The sequence below is a fragment of the Polypterus senegalus genome, chromosome 15, assembly GCF_016835505.1.
Source record: "Polypterus senegalus isolate Bchr_013 chromosome 15, ASM1683550v1, whole genome shotgun sequence".
In the NCBI taxonomy this organism is placed as follows: Eukaryota; Metazoa; Chordata; class Cladistia; order Polypteriformes; family Polypteridae; genus Polypterus; species Polypterus senegalus.
Window position 1 is genome coordinate 47,444,534 of NC_053168.1, and position 26,345 is coordinate 47,470,878.

At 39.1% G+C, this 26,345-nt stretch overlaps 1 protein-coding gene and 1 long non-coding RNA gene across 7 annotated transcripts in view; one reads left to right on the forward strand and one right to left on the reverse strand.

The window, feature by feature from the left end:
* Positions 1–26,345, reverse strand: part of chn2 (chimerin 2) — a 517,847-nt gene that overhangs the window by 288,175 nt on the left and 203,327 nt on the right. Inside the window, exons 2-3 of one of the 6 annotated variants that reach the window (XM_039736388.1) lie at positions 20,677–20,757; positions 18,366–18,503 (exon numbers count right to left, since the gene is read on the reverse strand). The exons of 3 other annotated variants lie outside the window; for them this stretch is intronic. In XM_039736388.1, coding sequence (XP_039592322.1) covers positions 18,366–18,503; positions 20,677–20,757 — 219 coding nt within the window. The remainder of the gene's footprint in view (positions 1–18,365; positions 18,504–20,676; positions 20,758–26,345) is intronic. 2 more of the 6 variants (XM_039736389.1, XM_039736390.1) reach the window with 2 other exon arrangements.
* LOC120515421 lies at positions 1,211–14,365 on the forward strand. The gene is made up of 3 exons (XR_005630654.1): positions 1,211–1,321; positions 13,797–13,912; positions 14,099–14,365. It is a non-coding gene; the product is annotated as an uncharacterized LOC120515421 (long non-coding RNA).

Below are 26,345 nucleotides of genomic sequence, written 5' to 3' on the forward strand. Positions count from 1 at the left end.
TTCTAAAGATACAGCCAAGGCTATGTAAGGAGTTGTTTTTCACTTGAGGGCTTCATTGCATGCAACGCTTATTATTGTGTGTCTTCTGGTACTAGGCACCGTCTCGCTCAAGGCCAAGTAGAGGAAAAACAACACCGTGTCCCGTGGAAGGGTGTGTACTGAAACTGATCACTTCTGTATACACTGCTTGCACGTAAGCCGCTTTTGGGCAAGGACACTCAATTAGTATATAAGGGAAGGTTCCGCCCTCAGTTTCTTTGAAAGCTCAACCGTGGGGAACGTGCACACCGCCCGGTATTGGACTAGGCTCACGAGTTGATCCTCTGACGAGACTGACAAGTGGGCTCCCTCAGTCTACTGGTCTAGGATGATGGCTCTGGGTCTTTTGATATTACTGTAAGCATAGTCTTGTTTCTATATGTCTATTGTCACTGCATTATAAGTATTTGAATGTTGCTATAATTGAAGAAGTATTTGAATGTTGCTATAATTGAATAAGTAAATTTTACTAAAATATCGAACCTTCTCTCTCTGATTCTTGCCTACTTACTCTTTAACCTCTTGAACCATTTTCCCAATTAAAACAAAGTGTTATCCCCTATAGTTGCTGCAATCCATGCATCACCGCTCCCTTTCCAGATAGGGATGACAAGTCCCATTTTCCAGTCAGTTGGGATGATGCCCGTCTCTGAAATGGAAGGAAAGATTGCTTACAATGCCAGGAGGACAGCCTTACCACCAGCCTGGAGAAGTTCACCTCAGGTACCACAGATCCCTGCAGCTTTCCCTTCCCTCAGCTGGTGCACCACCTATGCAATCTCAATGAGATTAGATAGTTCACAGTTAACTGGAGAATCAGCCCCAAAAACCATAAAGAACAGGGATGTCCTACATCCTAAATGGATGATCAGCATTAAAAAGCTACTCAAAGTAGCCAGCCCGGCGGGTCACAACTGCAGCATCATCCATAAGGAACATTCCATAACCTGCCCTGACTGCAAGTCTCTGAGGAACAGATTCAGATGTGCGAAATGCTTTGAATCCTCTGTAAGCAGGTCACTAGACCATAGATGGTGTGTCACTTGCTCACAGATTCCTCTAACAAACGCCTCCTTATCTGACCTCACAGCCATTCTTCTCAGTTCCCGGTACAGACTGAAGTTGCCATCAAGCCGTGCTCTGCGACTCCTCTCAATGATATCCAGGGAGCCCTATGAGATGAAACACCTCCTACTGTGAATACCAGTAACATCAACACAACCCTCAGCAACCTTCAAGGTTTGACATGCTGCTCAATTCCTCATTAAGACATTAAATACAGGTGAGTTTATGTTAGTAATGTAGAGTTTATTTTTATAACTATTTCAATCCTGCATCTCCCCTTATAAAGCAGTTCTGATGTTCTTATCTAGTATTTCTGCTAGTTTGTAGCAGACACTCTTTACATGTTAAGTATTTCCTGGGATTTAATTCTGGAGGACTGCAGTTTGCTCAGACTCACTGCATACATAAGGAATGCAAAAGAATCTCTTGCTTAATTAGACTGAATTTTAATCAATTCTTGCATTACAATAATTTTGTTTGCTTTCAAATACATTAAATCCGAAGATGATTACTTCAGAGATTACAGGAGGGCTGGCACAGTAGCACTGCTTCCTTCTACATCCAGAGTCCTGGGTTTCAGTCTGCTTGTATGGACAATGCACCTTTTGTCCATGGCTGTGTGGGGTTTTCGTTTGGTAATCAGTTTTTCCACTTATATTCTAAAGATGTGTATGTTAAACAACGGCTCCAGATTGCTTCAGTGTAAATCGACCTGTTCAGGGTTGGTTCCTTTATTTCACTGTACTCTGTACACAGGCCAGTAAGCCTGAAGTTGAGTGTAATTTCTTGTGACAGTGAACTGGAAAAGCAAGCTAGCAAATGGGACCCCTCATAGGTTTACTTTCTCTAGGGATGCTGCTGACATGAGTTTTTGTTTTCCTCTCCTCCACTTTCAACAAACCATATCTCGACAATAATGGTAGTAGACGTTTGTGTGAATCCTTCTGAAGTTGCTTAATTACTGTGTGCTTAAACTAATCTTTAAAAGTAATGAAATGCTCCAACATAAAAATAAAGTTTTTATCTGCATTTTACGTGTGAACTTGTTACAGTGATCTGACCCACCACTCAGGCACGATCACTATACAAAAAAAACTGATTTGACTTAACCGGACAAATGGAAGAAGACTGCAGGACCAAATTTAGCCTCTTCAGCTTTGTTCAAACTAGTTATTTCCTACAAGACAGCTTATTGTAGATCACTCCATTTATATACCCATTGCACAGAACCAGAGCTTATTCAGAGAATATCATATACAAAGTGAGAACTGGATGACATGCTGCAGTAGGTAGTCATAAGAAACATTCACTTACTCACATCCTGCCTATACTGGTTGTAGTCAGCAATTAAACTTTGGATTTTATATTGAGAGATTCTACACAGACATAGTGGCAATATGGAAATGTACAAATTACAGTGACCAGACCAGGAATCTAATTAAACACTGTGCCACTTTATGCCCCATTTCAGATCAAACTATACTATTCTCAGACCTGCTGCATCTAAATCAGAGTCCCAAGGGGCAATGAGTGCTTGATAGGTTGCCACACCATAGCAGGGCCTTCTTGTACTCACATGGAGTCGATTTAGATTTGCCAGTCAACCTAACATGCATTCAGGAATATGGGAAGAAAAGCAAAATACCCAGGAGAAAAATCATAGCAGACATGTGGAGAACATTTAAATTACACACAGACAATGACAAGGCGTGGTGTTTAAAACCAGAATGCTGGAGCACAGATTCAACAGATTCTGCCCCGATTCCAGATAATGTGCTAATTGGTTTAAACCTTACAATGTATATTGATGATTTTTAGAAAGACATGATTGACCAAAACTGACTAAATGTGATTTCTATGATCTTACAAACAAATCAGCATCAATTTTCATCCATCCGTCTATCCATTTTCAAACCTAGTTAATCCAGGTTCAGTATTATGGGGTGCCAAAGTCTGGATCTTTCAATTGGTACATTGTTAGGTACATGAGCAAGTGTAAATTGGAGCTATTGGGCACATCAGGTAGGTGATTTGTGTTTTTTCAAATAACATGAAGTTAAGTGTGTTTTAATACTTTCATGTTAACATCACTCTGGACAGTGGTGACATGCTGCAAGTTGTTCAGACACGGATGTCAGAATTTCACTCTACAATTGTCACGTGACAGTATTACCACTGCTACTGATACTGCCGGACATAGTACACTCACAAAGATGAATAAGTAAGTATGTGTCCAACTGACCTAACTTCTGTTTTTTAAAATGTAAGAGGACAACCACAATTCCTGGAGAAAAACCTACTGTATAGAGATACAGCATATGGAAAACATACAAATGCAAAGCCAGGACACCAAGGGTGTGAGACAGCCACATAAGAGAAAACTGGCATTCTTCCTGTCAGAAAGGGTTAAACGACAAAGCTATACAAGCAATTGTTTCCTTTTTACAAGGATTCTGACACTGATAGCAATGTAACATTGTAGGCACTGAGCCAAGACCAGGAGACCCTGCACTAACGCCTTTTCTATTGATTATTGGTAAGGCCCAAGCAAATGAAAAAAGGCAATCTCTTCAAACAAACTTCATTTTTATTGAAGCTCCTGCATTCATAAAGGTAACCTGAGTGAAATGGTGTCTGAAGTGCCTCTATGTAAATTGCCAACATCAGCCCTGCCAAATATAATTTAGTGTATGAAATAAAATAATCAGTCAAAGCAGAACAGCAGACGCTTCACGGCTGACCTCTCCTTTGTGTTTTACCATAGGTAACAGAGTCTTGTGATAACCTCTTCCCTGGCAACAAAGGAACAGCACTCTAGTCTAATCAGTCATGTGCAGACATTAACTGTCTCTTCAAGAAAACACACACACAATAAAATATCTGCTAATAGACTTTTCCTCGAGAAGTGCTTCAGGGTTATTTTTTCAAACACATTCTATCTTGAGAACAGACACACACAATCAAGCATTGCAGACAAGCCCAGCAATTTGCATCCGTTTGATGGCCGACTCTGTGTTTGTACAAGGTCAAAGCTCTTTCAGCACATGTCACTCCTAATTCTGCCATCAAATGTCATGTCCTTTTCACTTTTCCCTTTTGACTTAAACACTGAGCACAAATGCAGAACTCATGGCTTAGCGGAGATTTCTTAAGTGTGTTTCTCTTACCAGTCTATTTGTCAAAGAAAGGGATCCCCAAAAGTTACTGTAATAGATTTTTTGAAAATGGAGAGGCAGTGCACTGGGCAATGGACAGGAATCAACAATGCCAGACTGATTGACACTCACAGTCACTCTTACACACATACACATCAGCACAATTTAAACACAAGGGAAAAAAATACAGACTCTACACAGAAACAAAACCCAAATCTTTGGAAATGTGCCACCTCAGCTGCACCCAAATTCATTCTTTAATAATGTCTTCTGAACTCCTGACATTCCAAATAAAACAGAATAGTTACTCAGTTTTGTCAGCTTCTCCATTTTATTCTAGTTTTGTTCACCCTTCAAACGGCAACTCCTACAACAAACAATGGCCATCTGCAGATCACCCCTTACACAACTGGCATCATTTATAAAGCCACTTTAATGTACTTTTCTTAGAGCAAAGGCTGCCACAAGTGGTGTAAGTTACTGACAAAAGAACAGGCATGATGGGCAAAGTAGCACAATAACAAATAGGTGAGAAAAATGTAAGAATTGCCAAAGCCTTTAAAAACTGCATTGGGATGAGACATTCATATGCTGAAGTCAGTGACCATGAATTGCTGAACTTCATTGTGTAAGTGCAGGGTAATGGTTGCCAGAGCTATGAGCCATAACTCATAACAATTCACCAAAAGTTGTGTGTGGGAGAAAAACAGTATTCTCAAAGAAAACCAGGCAAACACTAGAAGAAAATGCAGGCTCCAAACGGAAGACACTCTAGCCATGAACCGAAGAGGAGCCTGTGCACGGCGTGACTGCATGATGCAACTCTATGTAGAATTGTGATTGCATTAAAAAATGGCAGTAATACAGGGCACTGGTTGGCACTGCTACCTCATAGCCCCAGGGTTTATGTAAAGTCTGCATGTTCTCCCCATGACTATGTAAGAACTTCTCCATATACTCCAGTTTTCTCCGGGAAGATATTAATTTGGTAGATATTAGTGTGAAAGTGCACCTTGTGGTGGACTAGGACTGATGGGTCAGGCCCTGCAACTACAAACTGAATAAGTGGGGGCAAAAAAAATGAATGCATGGTACTGTAATATAATTAATTTAATTTTCATAATGTATTGTATCAGCCGTTCTGGATTTTAGGGTTTCACAAAAAGGCTACTGATTAGGATTATTACTGTACACTTAGCAGACATTCCTACAAAAAGAAGTGTTATAATCTTATACTTTTCCATGTATTTCTTTAGAGCTGAAACACAGGCCAGTTAAGTGACGTGCACAAGGTCACACAAAGAGTCACATGTGGGGACTAAACTGGCAACCTTGCAGCTTTAAAGTACAACACCCTAAATTGTGCTTCCTGCCTAATGATTTCACTAGAAAAAACCTCAATAAGCTTCCAATCAGAGACCTGTTATTTCATAATAAAAAGCACTACTTTTGGCAATTTTCTATGCTTTATGGATGAGTGTCTTTAAAAAAAACAGCAATTTTATCCATGACATTAAACGGACATGTGTCATGGGACTTTAAAATGCAGTTTCTTCTCATCTGTGCACACTGCTTTGTGTGTTGCCTACAGTATTGCATAAACGGAAGCTTTACCAGTGTGCATTACATGATATAATTAAACCTTTATGCAACCTTAGTTTTTCTGCAAGATAACTCTTATATGCTACAATCTATTTTACTTTTTCTCTTATCATTAGCATTTGCCATCCAATTACAGTTCTGGCATAATACCAGTCAGCACAATATTTCAACCCCATACTGTTAACACAGAGCAACTTTGAACATTATCTGCAAAGCCAACACATTTTCAACACCCTGCTCCTTCTTCCCAGTGCTTGTAAAGGATTTCAAAAGGTTACCCTCTTTTCATGTCTTTCATTTGTAACTGTGAAATTTATGCCAATAAATCTAACACTAAAACACAAAGTTAAAAAGTAAATCTAAATTGGAATTAACAGCCATTAATATACAAAGTGAATTAATAATCTGAGAGGAATCAACAGCTATCAGTCAATAGAGAACAAAAACCAGTTTGCTGTACCAGCAGCTGTGCTCCTAAACTGTATGCCTTTTTGAAATGCCAGTCAGAGTCAAACCTTTTCCTTTAAACTGCCATTGCTTCAATAGTTCTGGTAGCGCTTTTGGATTCAAATAACCCACATGTACAGGATTCTCCATCTGATGTGCAAAACATGCACAATATTTGACCAGAGCTTTAGGCTGCCATTTAAAAAGTGAGGCACTGTGAAGCCTAAGTGATGAACCCGCCACCAAATGTATTGCCCCGATGAAATCAGTTTGTCAAGTGTTACAGCAGCAGTATTACGATGACAATTCTAAACTTGACTCAAAAGTTGCAAGCATCATAAGAAATTGTAGATATCTAACTACCATTATGGGAAATTTAGAAAATGCACAGCAGAAAACATTCAGAAATGTATATTATTTTGAGTTTTGCAATATCCCTCCAACAATAACATCAACATTTATTTAATGTTGTGGGCACCAGGGGGCACTCCAGCTCTCCAACCCCAACACAGACAGACGCAGTCACAAGACTCTGCAACACACAAGGTTTGTTTCCAAGTGGGAAACGCTTTTTACGCGTCTCCCACCAGAACCAAGAACAGTACAATAAACATCACACAGCACTTTTCTTCTCTTCCTTCTTTTTCTCTCGCTTTGTCTTTCTGCCTTCACTACTCCTCCTCCAGCAAGCTTCGTCCCTCTTCCTCCTGACTCTGGCTCCTTGAGTGAAGTGAGGGAGTGCCTTTTATGCTACACCTGGTAGCACTTCAGGTGGCCCCTCAGCCTTACCTGGAACTACTCCCAGGTGTTCAGGAAGCCGAAAGTAAGGCTCTCCAGTTCCCCTTGGCAGCCCCCACAGAGATCAACAGGGCTGTGCCAAACTCCAACTCCCATGGAGCACTTTGGGAATCCGAGGTGCCACTGCAACCCAGGAGGCTGCATTCTAGCACACCAGGGGAGGCAGTGCCCTGTGCACATCTGCTCCCCCAGTCCTTCCTTTACTACAGCCTCCCAACCGTCCATGACAATGTATATACCATATTCTCATATAAAGACGAAGGTCAAAGTGTTTCACAAACAGTTTTTATTTATTTGTATAAAAAATACAAATAATGAAATGGTAAAAATGGAAAAAAAAACAATAAAACTGAATATAAATTACAACTGAATTTTGACAGAATTTTTCTCTTTAATGATGACAAAGTTTTGTGTCCATAACAAATACTATGGTGGAATGACCAGGGAGGACAGGAAGACAAAACATCCAGCTAGTGTGAACTTCAGAGAAAATAGACCTTAAGTGTTCCAAGGCTAAAAGACCACCAGGCCCCATCATGGTATTGTGGAGTATCTAAATGTGATGCAGTTATTCATATCGATATCCCTCTAACATGCATGGAGACAATGTAGTATTCATCTAGTGAATGCTGGGCACTAATCAAGTATACAGGGTGGTCCAGATCTAATTATACAATTATGAAAAGGTGAACACATCGCACCCGCTGTTCGACTGACAACCGCCTCCCTGCCATTTTGGAATGCAGGGCAGGTGCTGCCATCTATCGGCAACAAAAATAATTTTTTTGTGAATTTTCTATGTAATAAACTTACTAAGTTATAGCGTGTGGTGTTATGGGTCCACAGCTTGTTCAGCAAAGGCCATTTTTTAAATAATCACCGCACTCACGGAGGCTTAGTGAGGGGGTGTTGGGCCATAGCAAGCCAGTGGGCGATCTGCGGTGTGGGCGTTTCTCACCGAGTGCACAGGTGAGGGACTGCCCACATCCGTGATTGTTCCCGTGGCTAATGTGCTGCAGCTGCTATGGCCCCTCGCAATATAAAAGAAGCGCGAGTCAGTTGGGAAAGAAGAAAGATCAAAGAAAAGAGAAAAAGAGAGGACGGAGGTTACAGGGAGCGAGGGAGCAAGTAAGTCGGTGCAAGTGAGAGAGAGAGAGACACACGGTGCGTGTGTGTGGGCGAGCGAACGAGCGCTCGTGGGCAGCTGCGAGGAAACTGGGTGTTAGGCCGACACCCAGGTGTTGACGTTGAAGTCGCTCCCGCTGAGCGATCAGGTAGTGGGAGTGACCAGGGAAAGACGACTGGCCTCAGAAGACCGGAAAGGCAGCGGGAGTCGCAAGGCTTGGAGTTGCAGTCCTTGGTGTGGGCATCCTGGAGAGCAAGGAGTCGAAGTCTCAGGTCTGGGATGAGTGCCAGACCGAAGCCAGGATCGGGAGGTCTCCAGACCTGTGTTAGTGAATAGAAAAGGGCAGCTGCAGAGAGATCGTCTCGCCTGCTGCAAAGCCTAGTCGGGAGAAGCAGGTGAGACGCTAATGCCAACAAGAAAGAAGCACACTGAGCTTGTTGTTTTTAAAGATTGCTTCCTGTATGAACGTTTTCACCTTGTTTTTAAGGATTGTTTTTTCTATTGATTTTAACCTCCACATTTTTCTTTTATTGGATTACTAGCAGAATACCCGCGCTTCGCAGCGGAGAAGTAGTGTGTTAAAGAAGTTATGAAAAAGAAAAGCAAACATTTTAAAAATAACGTAAGATTATTGTTAATGTAATTGTTTTGTCATTGATATGGGTGTTGTTGTCATATCTATCTATTTATATATATATATATTTATATATATCTGTATATATATATTTATATATATATATATATATATATATATATATATATATATATATATATATATATATATATATATATATATAGCAAAATACCTGATTGGCAGCGAGAAGTAAAAGAAAAGGAAACATTTTAATAATAACGTAACATTGTAATTGTTTTGTCATTGTCATGAGTGTTGCTGGCATATATATATATATATATATATATATATATATATATATATATATACACACACACATATATATACATACTGTATATACACATATACATATCTACATATATACTGTATATCCACATATATATATACAAATCTACATATATATATATATTAGGTGGGACTATTAAAAAATTAATCCAATTAATTAGAGGCTGTGTAAGAATTAATCTTGATTAATCGTATGTAATCGACACGAAATTTGCCCCAAATCGCAAATGTTTTTTTTTAATTTAAAAGGGTTTTAGTGGGTGACAGAATCAAATAATAGACATGGACATGAATATTGTAAACTGAAGCTGTTTTAATTTCTGAAAAAAAGCCTTTAAACTGCATTTGAATTCAAAACAGAAACAAAAATATCATCCCTGGTTAAAATTGGGCAGACTTAAAATAAAGTGGTAGTTTAAGTACTTTAAGTACATTTTCAGAATAGTATTGTCTTTAAATAATAATAACCAAAATTTCAACATAAAGTGCAGTTTTTCTTCTTAAAAAATAAGTCAGAAACATAAAAGGTAATTTGACCAACTTAATCTTTAAACTCTGAGTAACATTAGCCAAAATTATTTTGTACATTAGGCTAAAACAGTGTGATCATTGAACATTTTGTAATTAGATGTAATTAGAATTACTAACGGTCACGGAAGTCCAATGATCCCCAGTAAGAGCCACAAAGTCCGCTTTCTGTAATGCATCTAATTTTGCTTGCTTTTCAGTGTGCACAAAACCATGCTTTTATCAAGGCTTCGCGGGTAGTCGAAATGATCAGTCGTAGGAACGCGCTTTATTCCGACTCTAACATTTTTGTAGCTGTGATGTGTGCATCAGTGTAATGGATGTACCAGGAAATCATGCATTGACAAAAGTTCCCGCTTGCTTGGAATTGAAAGTGTGATTAAATGCGTTATTTTTAACGCGTTATGGAGTACATGCATGAAGCTTCTCAGCTGTGCTTGTGCTAATAAAGGGAAACATTTTAAAAATAACGTAACATGATTCTGAGTTAACCTAATATTTTTCATACGTCCCAAAACCAAGGAGATCGAAGGTAAAATGAATCGGTAGCAGCGTACATACTCAGTGCATCCCTCTCGAATCGAACCTCAATTTCGCATTAGAGGCTTAAGACTCTACAATTAGCCACAGCGTGTGGCTTGTCTATGCGAGATTATGTACTGTAGATCGGGGTATATATATATATATATATATATATATACCCGCGTATCGCAGTGGAGAAGTAGAAGTTATGAAAAAGAAAAGGGAACATTTTAAAAATAACGTAACATGATTGTCAATATACAGTAATTGTTTTGTGAGTGTTATTGAATGTTGCTGTCATCAAGGATTTGATTATCATTATTTGTTTCAATCAGGGTCGTATTTGTAGCGATGTGTTGTGTTCAAGTTACATTCCGTGTTTGTCAATCGTTGTAAAGATAAGAGGTTTCATTCATCGATTAGTTTCTTACTGCATCAATAAACAGCTCGTCTTCCTCTTTATCTGAGATGTGACAAACTGCATGCAGTTTTACACTGTCTTCCTTTAGCGGGACATTCACTTTTTCCACCGTGTGCTTTGTTTCCGCAGTAGCTGCACTTATGAATATGATTGTATGTATCAGGCGCTTCATATTTTTTGCTGCCTTCTCAATTGTGTAATTGGTTTTGTTCAGCACTCTTTGGAACTGTTGCTTTTTGTCTGTGCACTGCGTCAGTTCACGTGAGCCGCTTGGTGTTCTTGCATCGAAGGTTCCCAGCTGTGCTGGTGCCATCTCGTAATGTCAGCTAAGACCCGGCACTTAAAAGTTTCTCTCGCAGTTTCAATGAGTTTGTGCCAAACACCACCCTGACCATCTCATCTTCCTCTGCATAAGCACAGTCCTTCACACGTGAATATTTACCGGCAGTGTTTGTATTGGATTGCCGCTGATGGACGGCCTTATATGGGCAGGCACTAAATTACAAACGCTAGTGGCAGCCTGTCTATGAACTTAATTTAATATAAACTTACGGTTCACGCCGTGCTTTGTTTCCGCAGTAGCTGTACTTATGAATATGCTTGTATGCATCATTTGCTTCATAATGTTTTTCTGCCTTCTCAATTGTGAAATGGCGTTTTGTGCTCATCGCTGTTTGGAGTTCTTCCTTGTTCTCTACGTACTTACGTAGGGAGGCGTGATGATGTCACACGAAACTCCGCCCCCCACGGCCATCTCTAACTCAACTCCATTACATTATATGTAGAAAAATAGGTTCCAGTTATGACCCTTACGCGTAGAATTTCGAAATGAAACCTGCCCAACTTTTGTAAGTAAGCTGTAAGGAATAAGCCTGCCAAATTTCAGCCTTCTACCTACACGGGAAGTTGGAGAATTAGTGATGAGTCAGTGAGTGAGTGAGTGAGTCAGTGAGTGAGTGAGTGAGTGAGTGAGGGCTTTGCCTTTTATTAGTATAGATTTATTGAAGAATTTTGAACTGCACAGCACTATTTATTGAACACTGTTTTTGTTTGATGACAATTTTAATAAAAGCACTTTGCACATTTATACCATCCCCTTGCTCAATTGTTATTGCCTCCACTGTCTAGCTCATTGGTGACATTACCGACGGGTGTTGGGTTGAAGGGCTCCTGAACAGCAATGGGAGCATGGAGTCGAACCTGCATCGTCACATAGCGTAATGAAAATTGCATAATTAGATCTGAACCACCCTATACATTTATTGAAACAAATGCTTTGAAATAACACACTTACACAAAAAGCGTGTCATTTGTTTCTCACTTCATTCATGTGATAATTTTAACTAAGAATTATATCGTTGTTCTTAAGAAGGCAGCACAGTGAGTAACACTTCTGCTTCACAGCCCCAGAGCCCCATTTTGAACTCTCATATGAACACCATCAAGGTGGACTGTGCAAGTTCTACCTTTGACTTTTCTTACAATATTCCTTTTTAACCTCTTAAGGACATTTGCACGAGGTTAAAAGATTAACCTAAAAAGTTCTGGATTGCAGTAAATGTGCTCTGCGACACACTGGCACAAACATGTAGGCAAATATAATAAGAGCAGCCCTTGGCAATCTACAGTATTTGTTACTGCTCACTACTTTACTGTTTTGCCAGCTACAATATGCTTGTTCTTCTGTGTGAATTATATTCACACCTTGTATCCTGCCAAGTTAAATAAATGACATTTTTTAAATACAATACATTATAAAAAAAAAAACCTCTTGAAGAGTATAAAATCGAAATACACAAGAAAACATTCTCAAACCCACCTAATCCAATTCAGGGCCATAGGCTTAATTGAGCATAAGGCAAGAATAACCCCTGGGTAGGGTACCAGTCCACTGTGGGGCCCACTAACACTGAGCCTTTTTGGGATCACTGTTTCAATAATCCACATCACATATATGTCTTTGGTGATATAGGAAAAAAAAAACTATGCATTATAAGAGGAGAAGCTATATAAACATTAGCAAAATATACCAGTGCATGCAATCAGAACAATTAGGCACGGGATTCAAACCCAGGAAACTTAGTCAATGGGGCAGCTATGCTCATATCTGCTGTAAACTCCTACATGTGTATAAAATAGAAAGGAGAAATGTGTTTAAATTAAGATTCAACTAGGTCTAATTAGTACTTGGCAATTTCTGTTTCTAAAAAGGCTACAGATCTGTGTTAGAATACAGTGTATGAAATTGGAAATGAAAGGATACGTTTGGTATTTTTTCAAGTCAAAGTTATTTCTTCACACTTATGTATATAACAGTTTGCCACATCAAACTGTGTTCTAAATTAAAGCACATTTTACAAACTTAAAAAAATAACTAGCCCAGAGTCCCATTATAAAGAAAAATCTTAAAACTTACCCAATAGGTCAATTTTTTAAGCCAAACATATTACTGAGTAATGATCTGTGTTCTTTAGATTACATGCATATTACAAAATCGCATATTCAAAGTATTTAATAAGATCAAAAAACAAACCATTGCCATGAGATTCAGCCATTTTAAAAGGAGACAGAATGTGCATTTCACTTCACCTGCTACCCTGTTCCTCTGTGGCACCCTTTCAGCATGAGGGCTGTGAATTCACCTTGGAAAGTCACTGCCAAGCACCATTATTGGCATTACTGAATGTTGGTGTCTCTGTTCTGTAGGCAACCAGAAAAAATAACTGAAAAACTCACATTTACAATTGCTTTTATTCTTTCAATATTTGTATATTTTTTTCACAAAGATACTGGCACCTGCTGTTGGACTGATAATGCACACGTGGGCTTCAGTGACAGAGTGTGTGTATGTATCATGCAGTCAAGTGATAAGAACTAAACAGATACTATAGGCATCCATTTAGCCACATCTTCCTAGGCCTCCTATCCAGATCTGGTTTGTAGGGCACCTGTAGCCAATACCAGCAACCATCAGGCGTAAGACGGAAACAACACCTAGACAGGGTGCCAGTCTATGGCAGGGCGAACATGCAAACATATACAGACTATGGATAATTTAGTACCGCCATGTCATGCATGTGCACATAGGGGACAGCTTAAGGGCTCTTTTTGATTTCTCACCGCTCCAGGGGTTGGCACTGTGTTCTAATGCCTGTTCTCTTCCTCTACCTGCAGACCAGATGATTGGCAGCTGCAACATCTCTGATGTCACTTCCAGTGTCTGCCCGCCTGGACCCACCTCTTCCTGCTGGAAGGACATATAATGGGGAGTCTGGCCATTCTGAAGTCAGGTAATTATGGAACTCCCATCTGAAAAGGCAACCTTTGCAATTATTGCTTGTTTTTCTGCTTTTCAGTTATACAGAGTGTCAAACACGTGCGATTGGGAAACAGCTGAAGGGCCTAAACGATAGTAATTCTACGCCAGACCAGGGGGCGGTGGAGTGTGCTCACTGTCTCTCTCCATCCATCCACAGGAAATCCCACATGGTTCTGGCGGCACTGATGACACTACTTCCGGTCCCAAAAATGTCACTTCCTGTTCAGGCAAGACTGATGACGTCACCTCCAGTCCTGAAGATGTCACTTCCAGTTCCAGTACTGATGACGTCATCACTTCTGGTCACGATGACCTCACTTCCGGTTCCAGGCCCGATGATGTAATTTCCCATACTGCCCTTTAAAACTGCCATCTTGCCTCAATACAAACCAGTTCTGTTTTGGACTCTGCTCTGTGAACATCTCTATTCAAATTTAAATCAACTTTTGCAGCCAGGAAACAATATATGGGTGGCTGCCCCAAACCTTTACGATGTCTATGACTCATTATTTTGACAAAGATCACTGGTTGGACCCCAAACTCTTTATTGTGTTCTGTCTAATATCTTACAACCAATTTACCTAAATTTAACCAGACTGAAGTTTAGTAAGTTTAGCACAGACAGGCATAGGTAGAGGGGTAGAGCAGAGGTGTCATTATTGCCTCACAGCGTCAGTGTCCAATCACTTCCTGTGCTGTTTATAGATTGATTGATATTAGTGAGTGTCAGTGACTTTCTTCATTCAAAAATGTTGTTCTTATGATTTAATGTTAATTGTACAAAGTACAATGAAACTCTTATGTGCTCTTTTCGCTCCTGCTACTTGTTCTGACACTTGCTCTGTAGGTTATGTAAAATAATAATACTAATGTAATGGATGAAAAGTAGGCACCAGAATGCTTGGTGCAGGGGTCTTTGGGGTTATCATAACTCCACCCATGATGGAGGCTATGTGCAGAAAAGCGAATGGGAAATGCATTGTTACCTCAAGAAAATCAGTTCCAAGAATCTGTGATAAAATAATGATTTCTGATTTCCTTTTGCTATGGCAAGGCTTCCTCATAAACGTGGACAACATGTTTTCTTACAAAATCTTTGCTACTTCAAAGTGGATGTATTTGGCAGGCTTTTCATTCACCTGCTACCTTTCAGTCCCACTGTAAGCTATAAGAACAGACCAGTTATTTTTAAAATTCATAAGAGGTGCTTCACTTTAGAACACAATTTTATTTGGCAAATTAACATATACGATGATTGTGAAGAAATAACTTCAACTTGACAAACACCACACTTTTCCTTTAGCAGAGCCACACAAAACACAAAGGTTCAACAAGTACTGATCCAAAATCCACAGATCTTGCAGCTGACACATTCCTTTATCAATGTTCCATCATACTTTTAAAGTTTTATCATAATACAAGAAACATGATACGGTGGTGTAGTGCTTAGTACTACTAACTCAAAAACTAGGCACTATTTATGTGGAGAATCAATAATTAGTCTGTGGTAGGCTGGCGCCCTGCCCGGGGTTTGTTTCCTGCCTTGCACCCTGTGTTGGCTGGGTTTGGCACCAGCGGACCCCCGTGACCCTGTGGTTGGGATATAGAGGGTTGGATAATGGATGGATGGTCAATAATTAGTATCTCATACCCCTATTCATTTGCAAAATTTGAAATTTTTCACTCCAGAATGAATTGCCTTGTGTTCATATACCTGCATTTTTACCAATTTTCAAGAATGGCTAAAATAAAACAAAATGAACTTAACATAAAAAGCAACTTGCACACAGGCGTTGTATGCCATTTGGGATATTTTAAACAATGAAACACTCATTTGCTGAAACATCTGATCTTCTGGACAGGTGGCAGGAAGTTATAAAACAACATGTACATTGTAAATTGAAATGAAAAAGTGGCTTAATAATTTAGAATTGATTCAATAATAACATACACTCTGGCACTGAATTGGCATATGATTACACTCTTACAATAATGCTTTCAAAATGGCACTTTACTGAGTTGTGCACATCCTCATAGAACAAAGACAAAGAACGATTTCATTCTGGAAAATGTTCTTAGCATATGTGGTTGGTTCTTTGGCCTTTGAAAAGGTTTAAAAAATGTGGACAAAACAGAAATATGTAACGTATAGTAGGAACCTAGTAAGAGACTATCAGATCAAGAAAACCTGAACTTAGCCAGGGATACTGTCAACAGCAGGAGTAAAAATCAAGAAGCCACTTTTATTTAATAAATCTGTTACTTTTGGTTATGGAGCCTGTTAAGGATATAAATATGTAAAAGTTCTTTCTGTAAATATCATGTCGATGGTTCTTTTGGGAATCAAAATTGGTTTCCCTATAGCATTGTTATTTAGAACCACTGTGGCATCTTTATTTTTTAAGATTGTACCCATTCCTCTCCCCACTCATCCTTCCACTCTAAGTCTGCTTAAAAAATGTATAAGGTTGGGGGAGTGGCACAGGACGTTATCATAGCAGCATTAAGTGAATGGCAGGAACCAACCTTGGACATGCTGCCAGTCCACCACAGGCCGTACGTATGCGCACAACCACACTGTGCCAGTACAGAGTTGCCAGTCCACCTAACCTGCATGTCTTTGGGATGAAAGCTGGAGCGCTTAGGGAAAACCCATGCAGACTCATTGAGAATGAGTAACCTGCATGGACAGGGTGGCTGAGGCAGCGGCTCTAACCACTATGCCAGTGAGCCACCCATTACCTGAAATTTAGATGCAATTTATTATCTTAAGTTCAGTTTATTTCTGGAACTTAGTATCTCCTTTGTGAACGTCACTGACGGCGGCTAAAATCTAAAGTGGGGCTATACCAAGGTTTTAAAGTGTGTATATGAAGAAGCTGCCATGGGTCATAAACAGAGCAGATGAATGGCATAAGGTGTTAATGGTGAGGTACTCCTTTTCCACTTTTGTCATACAACTTGAATGATGAAATTCTTTACCGCTGTGAGTTCCAATCAGTAATAATCATTTATTCATAAAGTCCTCCCTTTTCTTTTTATGTCTCCTACCATCCATCATTTTCTCCCACTCTCTGTGCAAGATGAATTTTTTCAATGCTATTCATTTATTTCTGTAATAAAAAGTGGCAAATGTACCACCATTCCCATCATAAGACAATCAGATCTCGTTTGCTTGCTAAAGGTTTCTTGCTGGATGCTCCTGTAGATTCTTTGTTTGCATCTATTGAAAATGTATACATTTATCTGGGAAATAAATAACACTGTGGAAAGTTGACAGATGAATGCACTTGTACATCTTTCAAAAATAATAAATGTCACATCATATCTTTTTGTACCCTGCAGCACCGCAGAGCAAACACAGAAAATGGTCCAATGTGTGGAAAATCATTCATGGATCAATGAAAGCCCCTTGAGTTAAGCATTATGTCAAGAACACTGCCTCTCATAGTTATAAAAATATATATATATATATATGAAGTTTTGTGATGTAACACAATTTAAATACATACTGTAGTAAGAGCACTGAAAACAGAAGCTCACATACAATTCACCTTAATAAAAGGATAAGCGTCTCTGTGTCCCAGTGTCTGGTTGCTGTGTCTCTGCCATTCCAATAAATGGTGCGTCACAAACATTTGTACTATTAAAATTCATTGCATTTGTCATTCCAACAGATGGCACATCACGAACATTAACACTGCTTTTACAAATCCCAGACCAAATGGCATATAACAGACATATGCATTGCATGGTGCATCACAAATTAAAGTGGAAGTTTAATTTATTGCCATGTGCTTATATGCAGAGGATGTCTACTTTAACACAAAATAACATTCTCAAATCTAATTTCAAGGGTCTGGACCTATGGCCAGTTTATTAAAGGGCTCACTTACATACACTCACAGAACAAGTTAACCTAACATACACATGTCTTTGGGATGGGGAGAAAATCCACAGAGAGATAAGGATAATGTGCAGACTCCCCACTGACTGAGGACTGGCATGAGATTCAACGTAAGGATTCAGTGGCAGCATCCCTAACTACTGCACCATGCTGCACGCAAAGTAAACTTGAGATACAGAAAAATGTTATTTTGCATATTACTGTACATATAAAAAGTTACCAAAGTAGAATTTCATCAACGACTATCAACCCCATGTGGTGAGTGTCTTGCTGAATATACTGGAAGGACAGATATGCAGTTTTATACACAGATAAAGTGTCACTAATAAAAAATAATTAAGATTATGAATTACAGCATAAACAGTGCTGAGAGAAGTATTTTCCCCATTTGATTTGCTACATTGTTTTATTCACAATGAATGTCACCAGATTTTTAACAAATGCTGCATATACTGTAAGATGAGCTTTTGTTCTGTATATTCCCGGTTTCCCCCCACATTAAAGACATGCTTCTTACATTGACTGGGGACACTAAATTGGCCCAGTAAGAATGAGCCAGGTGTGTGTCCGAGTCTGGCCTGCAATGCTGTTCTGTCCGGGGTTGGTTCTTGCCTTTGCCTTGTTCCTGATGCTGCCGAGATGGACTCTGCCCCTCCTGTGATTGTAAAGAAGATTAGGCAGGTTTGAGACAGTGGAGTCAACCACTGCAGTTTTACAGTTCTTCATGACTTCAAGGTAAACTTGATGTCTTTCTTCTGGTGAGAGTTTGGAAGAGAGCTAATTCTGGGAAGACTAACTACTGTCCCAACTGTACTCTATTGGTATAGTATAGCTCTGACTGCATTTTGGGCAATTCTCACAACATTAGAGAAGACAGAGGATAACACCTTTTTTCCAGAGGCTCTGAGGGTATCATTTTGTTCATGCCATAATCTGCCTTCATAATCAGGATGTGGATATCATTCTGAGGTAAAGTGGCAAAATCAGTTGATTATATACTGTACTGGGTTGTGCTGGCTTAAATTATGCCTGATTATTAACTAAACTATTCACACTCACAACTTTATTAATTCCTTTATTTGGCTTGAGTTCAGTAGGCTGCCAATAACATTTTCACATCTGAACACAGCATGCTTGATTACCTTGCACAAGTAACCTGCTGCTGACTCTTTTATATGCTACTACACCCCATGACAAACAGAAATAAATTCTCTGTGAAAAATAAACAATAATGTAGGAGATCAGATAACACTGCAAGTACTGTCAGTACTTGCAAATTAGGTTAAATTGTTTTATATGACTGTCAACCACTTCAAACACAAATAAAGACTCTGCAATCATAGCTGTCAAAAACTGCATGGTTCAACTGTCAAAATCTAAACAAGTACAACACCACTGCTAGACTTCTTCTTCATAGAGCATCATGTTATGTATGTCTTAGGAAGAGAACTGATGAACTGAAATGCCTTTGTAAAGAAGGTGGGTCGAAATCCATGACATCATGGGTTACATAATATGTAAATCTTGTGCCGAACAATACATAACATTGCTACAAGACACTCAAAGTAGTGGTAAACATGAAAACCAGAAACACAAAATGGCACATCCCAGAGAAATAAAATACAAAAATCACCCAAGGAAAAGTATTCGGAAATCAATGGCACCAATGATGACTTCACATTATTAAGGTAAAATTAGAAACAAACAAATAATGAAAAATGAGTTGCTGACACCTGTGTCAACAGCAGTTCATCCTAGGCAGGAACTAACCTTGGAAGGTCCATCATAAGACAAGCTAGAACTCATTTGTCCTGGGTAAATATACATTTACAGTTTACATAAGATACAGTATATTGTTTATTATTGACATGTTGGTGCAAGCTGAAGTACAAAGATAACCTGAAAACTCCACAAAGACAGTGAATGGAATTGAACAAAGATTCCTATTCCTGGTTCTTTAAGGCTGGTGCTCTAACTACAAGCACACTGTATAACCTAAAAGATAAATGTGTGCTAATATATACAGTATGTCCAGTATATGTAGACTAATGCATTGAGTTGTGGACAGGATAAATATCTCATTTGTTTTCCAAGTTCTGGACCACATGGCCCATAGCAAACCGTAGAGAATGTATTATTGGTATGTTCATAGGGACCATTGTTGTCATTAGCATGTTATTGCTCTAGCTAGTGGTAGCAAGATTGACAAGTTTGCCAGAAACATTGTCAGTCATGTGACAATGAACTGTCATTCTGTGTCTGTAAAGAAACTGGGAGGCAGAGATGATTCCTTCCATGTTAATAGATTCATTAAAGAGATTCATTGCTGTTTTGTGCTGAATAGGCTGAAGGTCTCAACTATAGCTAGTCAAGTAAGCACCTCATACCTCTGGGCTATTGCATGAAGAACTTCATTATTTTTGTTGTTTACCTACATGAAAAACACAAAGACAACTGCCTCCACCTAATTTTTCATTTTGTGAAACATTCAGCAGAAATAAATTCTGCCAGCTGTTCCAAATGATGGATCTAAGAATAACTGCAATAAAATAAAGGGAATAATTATCACCTCATGGGGTAATTTGGTCTGTTCTAGAGGGGTAAAGAGCTTGCAAAGATATTTTAAAAAATCATTTGCTAATGAAGTATAAATAGAGAATTATCTTTTTTCAATTTCATCAAACAGGATGATGCCAAAAATGCTAAAACACTTAAGAGGAAAAAAACAGAGAGAACACAACATACAAAAGAAAAGACCAAAAAAATCCTGCCACCTGAATGGGCCATTCTAGACAGGGCAACCTACCAACCACAAAACTCTTTCTTACCTCCTGTTTCTCTTCCTTTGGAAACCATGGCAGTACACCTGGGCCAGTCTCTTTTGCTGGCTCTCGACTTAATTGAGCCTCCTGAAAAAGAAAGTGTCGATTCTTACTGAGCCTGTGATTATTTCTAGAGCAGGGGTGGCCCCTCTTTCACTAATTGGGGGAACAAATTTAGAACTATTGCCAGTGCCCTCCTGCAGCCCTGAGTCCTTAGTAGCAGAACTTAAAATGGCAGATCTGTCAGGGCAGCTTCTGCACTGTCTGCAAGCCATGTGCTGCCACCTATTTTGAGAAAGGACTACAATATGACTGGACTTTACAGACCTGCCAGATCTCACACTTAAAAGGGGAACATTTTCTCACTTCTACTCATTTTGTCTAATGTCCTCTCTCCTATCACTTGGGAGACATTTTAGCCTCTTGACATCTTTACCTGGACTTTGTCTTATAATTACAGGATCAGGAATAATTAGCAGAAAATAATGGGTGTGCTCTGTAGTACAAGAGGACACCTCTCTCCCTATCTTTGTCTAGTGCTGGGCATCTATAGACATAGAAAATGTTTACAAACACGTCATTCAGTCCAACAAAGCATGCCACTCCTGTCAACCTTATTTAACCAAAATAACATCAAGTTGAGATTGAAGGCCACTGAAGTCCTACTGTGTAACCCACTATTTGGTAACTGATTCCTTGTGCCTGTGGATCACCGTGTAAAGAAACAATTTCTAATGCTTGTGCAAAGTTTACCCTTAACAAGTTTCTAACTGTGCCCCCGTGTTCTTGTTGAACTTATTTTAAAGAAACAGCCTGGATCCACTGTACTAATTCCATTTTTAATTTGAAATTCTCCTCAGAGCTAATACCTCTCAGTCCCAGTATCAGTATAGTTGCTCTTGTGAAACATAACTATGTCTTTTTTGTAGCTTGGAGACCAAATCTGACACAGTACTCCAGATGAGGTCTTACCAGTACATTATATAGCCTATGCACAACCTCTTTTCACTTGTACTCTACACATCATCTACTGTATATACATAAAAAGTCAATATGTGTGTGTGTGTGTGGGTGGGTGTTCCAGCATCACTTCCGAACGGCTGGAGTGATTTTCATAAAACTTGGTACCTGTTTTTTATTGGTCGACTAAAAATACTGTAGGGTGAAAGCAACCCTAATGCACCCCCTTCAGGGTAGGGTGGGGGTGATCTTACTGTCTTGTATGCATGTTATCATCCTGTTGAAACTCGAAATGATCACCAGAGGGCGAACTGGAGGTGACTGCCAGCATTGTTTATGTTTGAGCCCACCGCACCCCTGTTGCTTTTGAAATTAAATAGAGTTGGCCGGTTCCAAGCCTCAACTGGATGATACCATGCATACAAGACCGCAAGACAAGCACATCAGTGGGTCTTCATTGTTTGTTAATTTATTTTTATTTTTAAAGTAGCATTTTTTTATTATATTTTTCTCAAACAATTAAAAAAACAAAAAAAACCTTATCTTCCTCCCGGGCAACGCTGGGTATTTCAGCTAATGTTTTATAATGTAACATTCTGTTAGCGTTCTTAATGGTTTGTAAACACTGTCTGGAAATTGATAGTGATAAAATCCAAGATGACTCCTAAATCCTTCTCATAAGGTTCAATTTTCAAACCCATCATGCATTAAGATCTAATAAGTTTACTTCCTGTGTGTAATACTTTATATTTATTTACTTTAAATTTCATCTGCCACAAATCTACCCATGCCTGAATGCTGTTCAGATTCAACTGTTTCAACATTATTACCTATCACACTTAGCCTGGTATCAGCTGCAAACTTAGCCAGCTTGTTATTTTCCTATCCTGATCATTTATTTATAATAAAAATAGCAGTGATCCTGGCTGCAACCCCTGAAGAACATAACTTTTTAATTATTTTACAACAATTACCGATCAATTCTTTCTGCCAGTGTGGTAAAATTAAAGTAATTTGGTAAGCCCTAATTATTTAAGCAATCCTTTAAAAATGAATGTGGAAAATTATATATTTTGAGAAATGCCATAAAACTTCCTAGTTTAATGTCATCTTTTCGATTAAAAATATATTTTTATGGAACTGAAACAATAGAGAGGCACTTGGCTACAGTAGTTAATGTTGCTTGGTTCAAATCTGAGTCCAGGTATGTAGATTTGGATTAACTGGGAGACTCTAAATTAGCCCTATATGTGGAGCCATGCTCTCTGATGAACTGGTGCTTTACCTGGGTTAGGTTCCTTCATTACACCTGATAGTTGTGAACTGGAGTAACTGGGTTAAATGATGGACAGATCAAATACAATATTGAATGCAAAAACCAGCACTGATTACTCATCTTTACTCTTTACATAAAAGTCTTCTAATAATGGCCCAAGCTCTTCCTAAAATGGCTCTCACAATGAAATCTGTGTATGAACTCTTTTTCATCCAGTTAAGTATGACACAGCAGGTCCACTGCAAATGACAAGCTACACTTAGAGCAGTCTACTCTCTTTTTTAGTGGGTAGCTGACTATAAAATCGGTATGCATGAGAAGAAGACTGATGGAGCCATGCGTTCTTCACCGTTTCAAATGCAGTTTGACAGCATCTGCTTTATGTGCCCTACAGATATTCTGCCCCGGCAGGCAGGCTTACATCTTTCCTAATGTGAATATCAAGGAGAAAGAGCACACATGATGGATTACACAATATATAAGGGTTGTAGTTTCATTTAACACTATACTTTTAATTAATCCATTATGCACTTTTCCATTACGCATCATTTCATAATTTTCAGCAGCAGGGCCTGCAAGTTTGCTAAATGACTGGGCGCCACTTTTTAAAACTTTTATAACCTTTGAAATAAATTCATATATTTAAAAAAATATATTCCTTCATCTTCAGGTTTTATTAAACTCGCTGTGGTTATTACAGATGTCACCAGTAAATCTCTAGAACAAACAGGGCACATTTATGAGACAAGAAGCCTACATTCTTGATTCACATCTCTAATGACAGCTGGGCTTTGTGTTAATAGTTTTTGTTGCTGATTTATCTTTTATACGAATCTTCTGAACACTGGCTCTGTTTGCAATGTGATAAAGTTAATGTTCTGAGGCTTTGATAGCTGAAATCAATTTATCTATTCATATAAAAGCTATTTCAGGGGACATGTCTTTCAGGAATGAACAGAGAATTTGTGGTTAGCCCTGTGCTTTATAAGTAAATTTCTCAGTTTCTTATTTTTATTGTAAACTTAGGAACATTTTAATCCGTGAATTGTTAAAAACTGAAGCTATTAACAAGAAGCCACACTCACAAAGTCAGTTATTAAATGCTACAGTTACAGAGATGGTGGTGCACTTCAAAAAAGCCTTTTATTATTTGTAGGGGACACTGAAAGTGCCCTCCCTTCCACATCAAGATACCAATAATGGAGAACTCACTGGCCATCAATATTGAAATTTGGGTACCATGAGCTTTGCTCAGTTAGTACTGTCTCAAGAAGAAACCTCCGTTTTCGTGATTGTGCTCTCTGATGGTTTGACAAAATTAATCACTTCACATCTAAGGCAGTACTAAAAATTCAGCAAAGTTCCAAGTGTCAGATGAAGAAGTGGTCAACAAATGCTGATCTAGCTGAAGAGATTTCAGGTTATCTCAACAGACAGTCTTACAAAGGTCCAGGGCAGGGGTCAGTAAAGTCAGTCCTGGAGGTTGCAGATGTTTGTTCAAACACAATTTCTTAATGAGAAGTCCGTTACTGCTGTTAGAAATATTTATTGCTCAAGGAACATTTTTATGCTTCATTTTAGTTGTCTCAGTTATTAGAATTCCATCCATCCATCCATTTTCTAACCCATCCATCCATCCATTTTCTAACCCGCTGAATCCAAATACAGGGTCACGGGGGTCTGCTGGAGCCAATCCCAGCCAACACAGGGCACAAGGCAGGGAACCAATCCTGGGCAGGGTGCCAACCCACCGCAGGACACACACACAAATACACCCACACACCAAGCACACACTAGGGCCAATTTAGAATCGCCAATCCACCTAATCTGCATGTCTTTGGATTGTGGGAGGAAACCGGAGCACCCGGAGAAAACCCACGCAGACACGGGGAGAACATGCAAACTCCACGCAGGGAGGACCCAGGAAGCGAACCCGGGTCTCCTAACTGCAGAGGCAGCAGCGCTACCACTGTGCCACCGTGCCGCCCATGTTATTAGAATTCCCCACTCTTAATTGCTTATTTTGTCTTAAACAGCTGCATTCACGGTTTATATTTGCTCCTTATTAGTAATAAGAAGCAAATGACAAAGGAGCTAGGAGTTCTCTATGGAACTTGTTTCCACTTACACCGGTGTGTATTCATCATAAACTATCTGGTTTAATAAAATTTGTGGAAGGAAACTGAAGAGATAAAATGAACGACTGAGAATTATTCCGCTGCTTCAGGTACAAATTGTTCACATGATATCCTTGGAAAGGAAAGGAAAAAAATCTATAATACGAGATGTGATCAAAAAATACGGTGAATGTTTTAAAAAGAAATGTTTATTGCAGTAAAAGATTTACAACTACTAGTCACCCTCAAAATACTCTCCTCCACTTTGAATGCACTTATCCCAACGCTCCTGCCACTTTGCCAAGCAGTTCTGGAAGTTTTCTTTCGAGGGTGTCTTTAGTTGGGCTGTCATGGCTGTCTGGCGTGTTTCATCCTTTGCCACCTGACTCTGGGTCCCTGAACGGAGTGAGGCTGCCCCTTTTGTAGTGCTCCAGGTTCTTCCCGATTAACCTCCAGCAGCACTTCCGGGTGTGGCGGAAGTGCTGCAGATCTTGTTTCCAGAGCTGTCTAGATGCCCTATGGTGGTGTCCACGGACCCCAACAGATTTAATGTTCAGAACCCCAAGCCTGTGGCCCCAATGCAACCCAGGGGGTTGCCCTCTCATATATCGGGGTATAAATTGCCCTTCTTGTGGTCTCTTGCTCCTCCAGGTCTCCTGGTAGGGCACAATCCCCGGCCATCCATCACACAAATAACAGGAAAGCCATCTATTGTTGTTTCACTAAATGAAAAAGGAAATCAGATTGGCTTTTAAAAAGCACTTGATAGATTAGTGGATTTAAAGTTGATATTTTACTCTCCATAACTGTGAGCAAGTAGGTTTTATCACTTCACATCAAATAATGAAATAGTGCACATGGATAGGAATGACCCCATATTTCTAAAATATGAATGGGCAACATGTTCTACAGTATTATGGTCACAGTCAGTCTAATAATTTTTTTACATTCTACCCAAATTTTTCTTATTTATCCACCTATTTGCGTAGTTATAAGAACATGGCAGAGTGCACTTCTCCAGCATATCAATCCAGATCTGTAATGTTTTTGGAGATCACCCAAATTTACTCTGCATGGTTTCCATCAGAATTGATAAAAGATGATTTACTTCTGCGTGCGTACAGTGGTGTAAATGACATACTGTAAACTGACGGATTCTTCATCATTAAATCATTTCTGTTTATAAATGTATAGTTTTATAGAAACCTATCAGAAAGAATAGATTCACCCACAGGTCAGTGTGTGAATATCCGCTGGAGTGCAAAAATACAAATTACAGTAAGTAAAGTGCCAGTTTAACGAAGGGTTAATTTACAAATGTA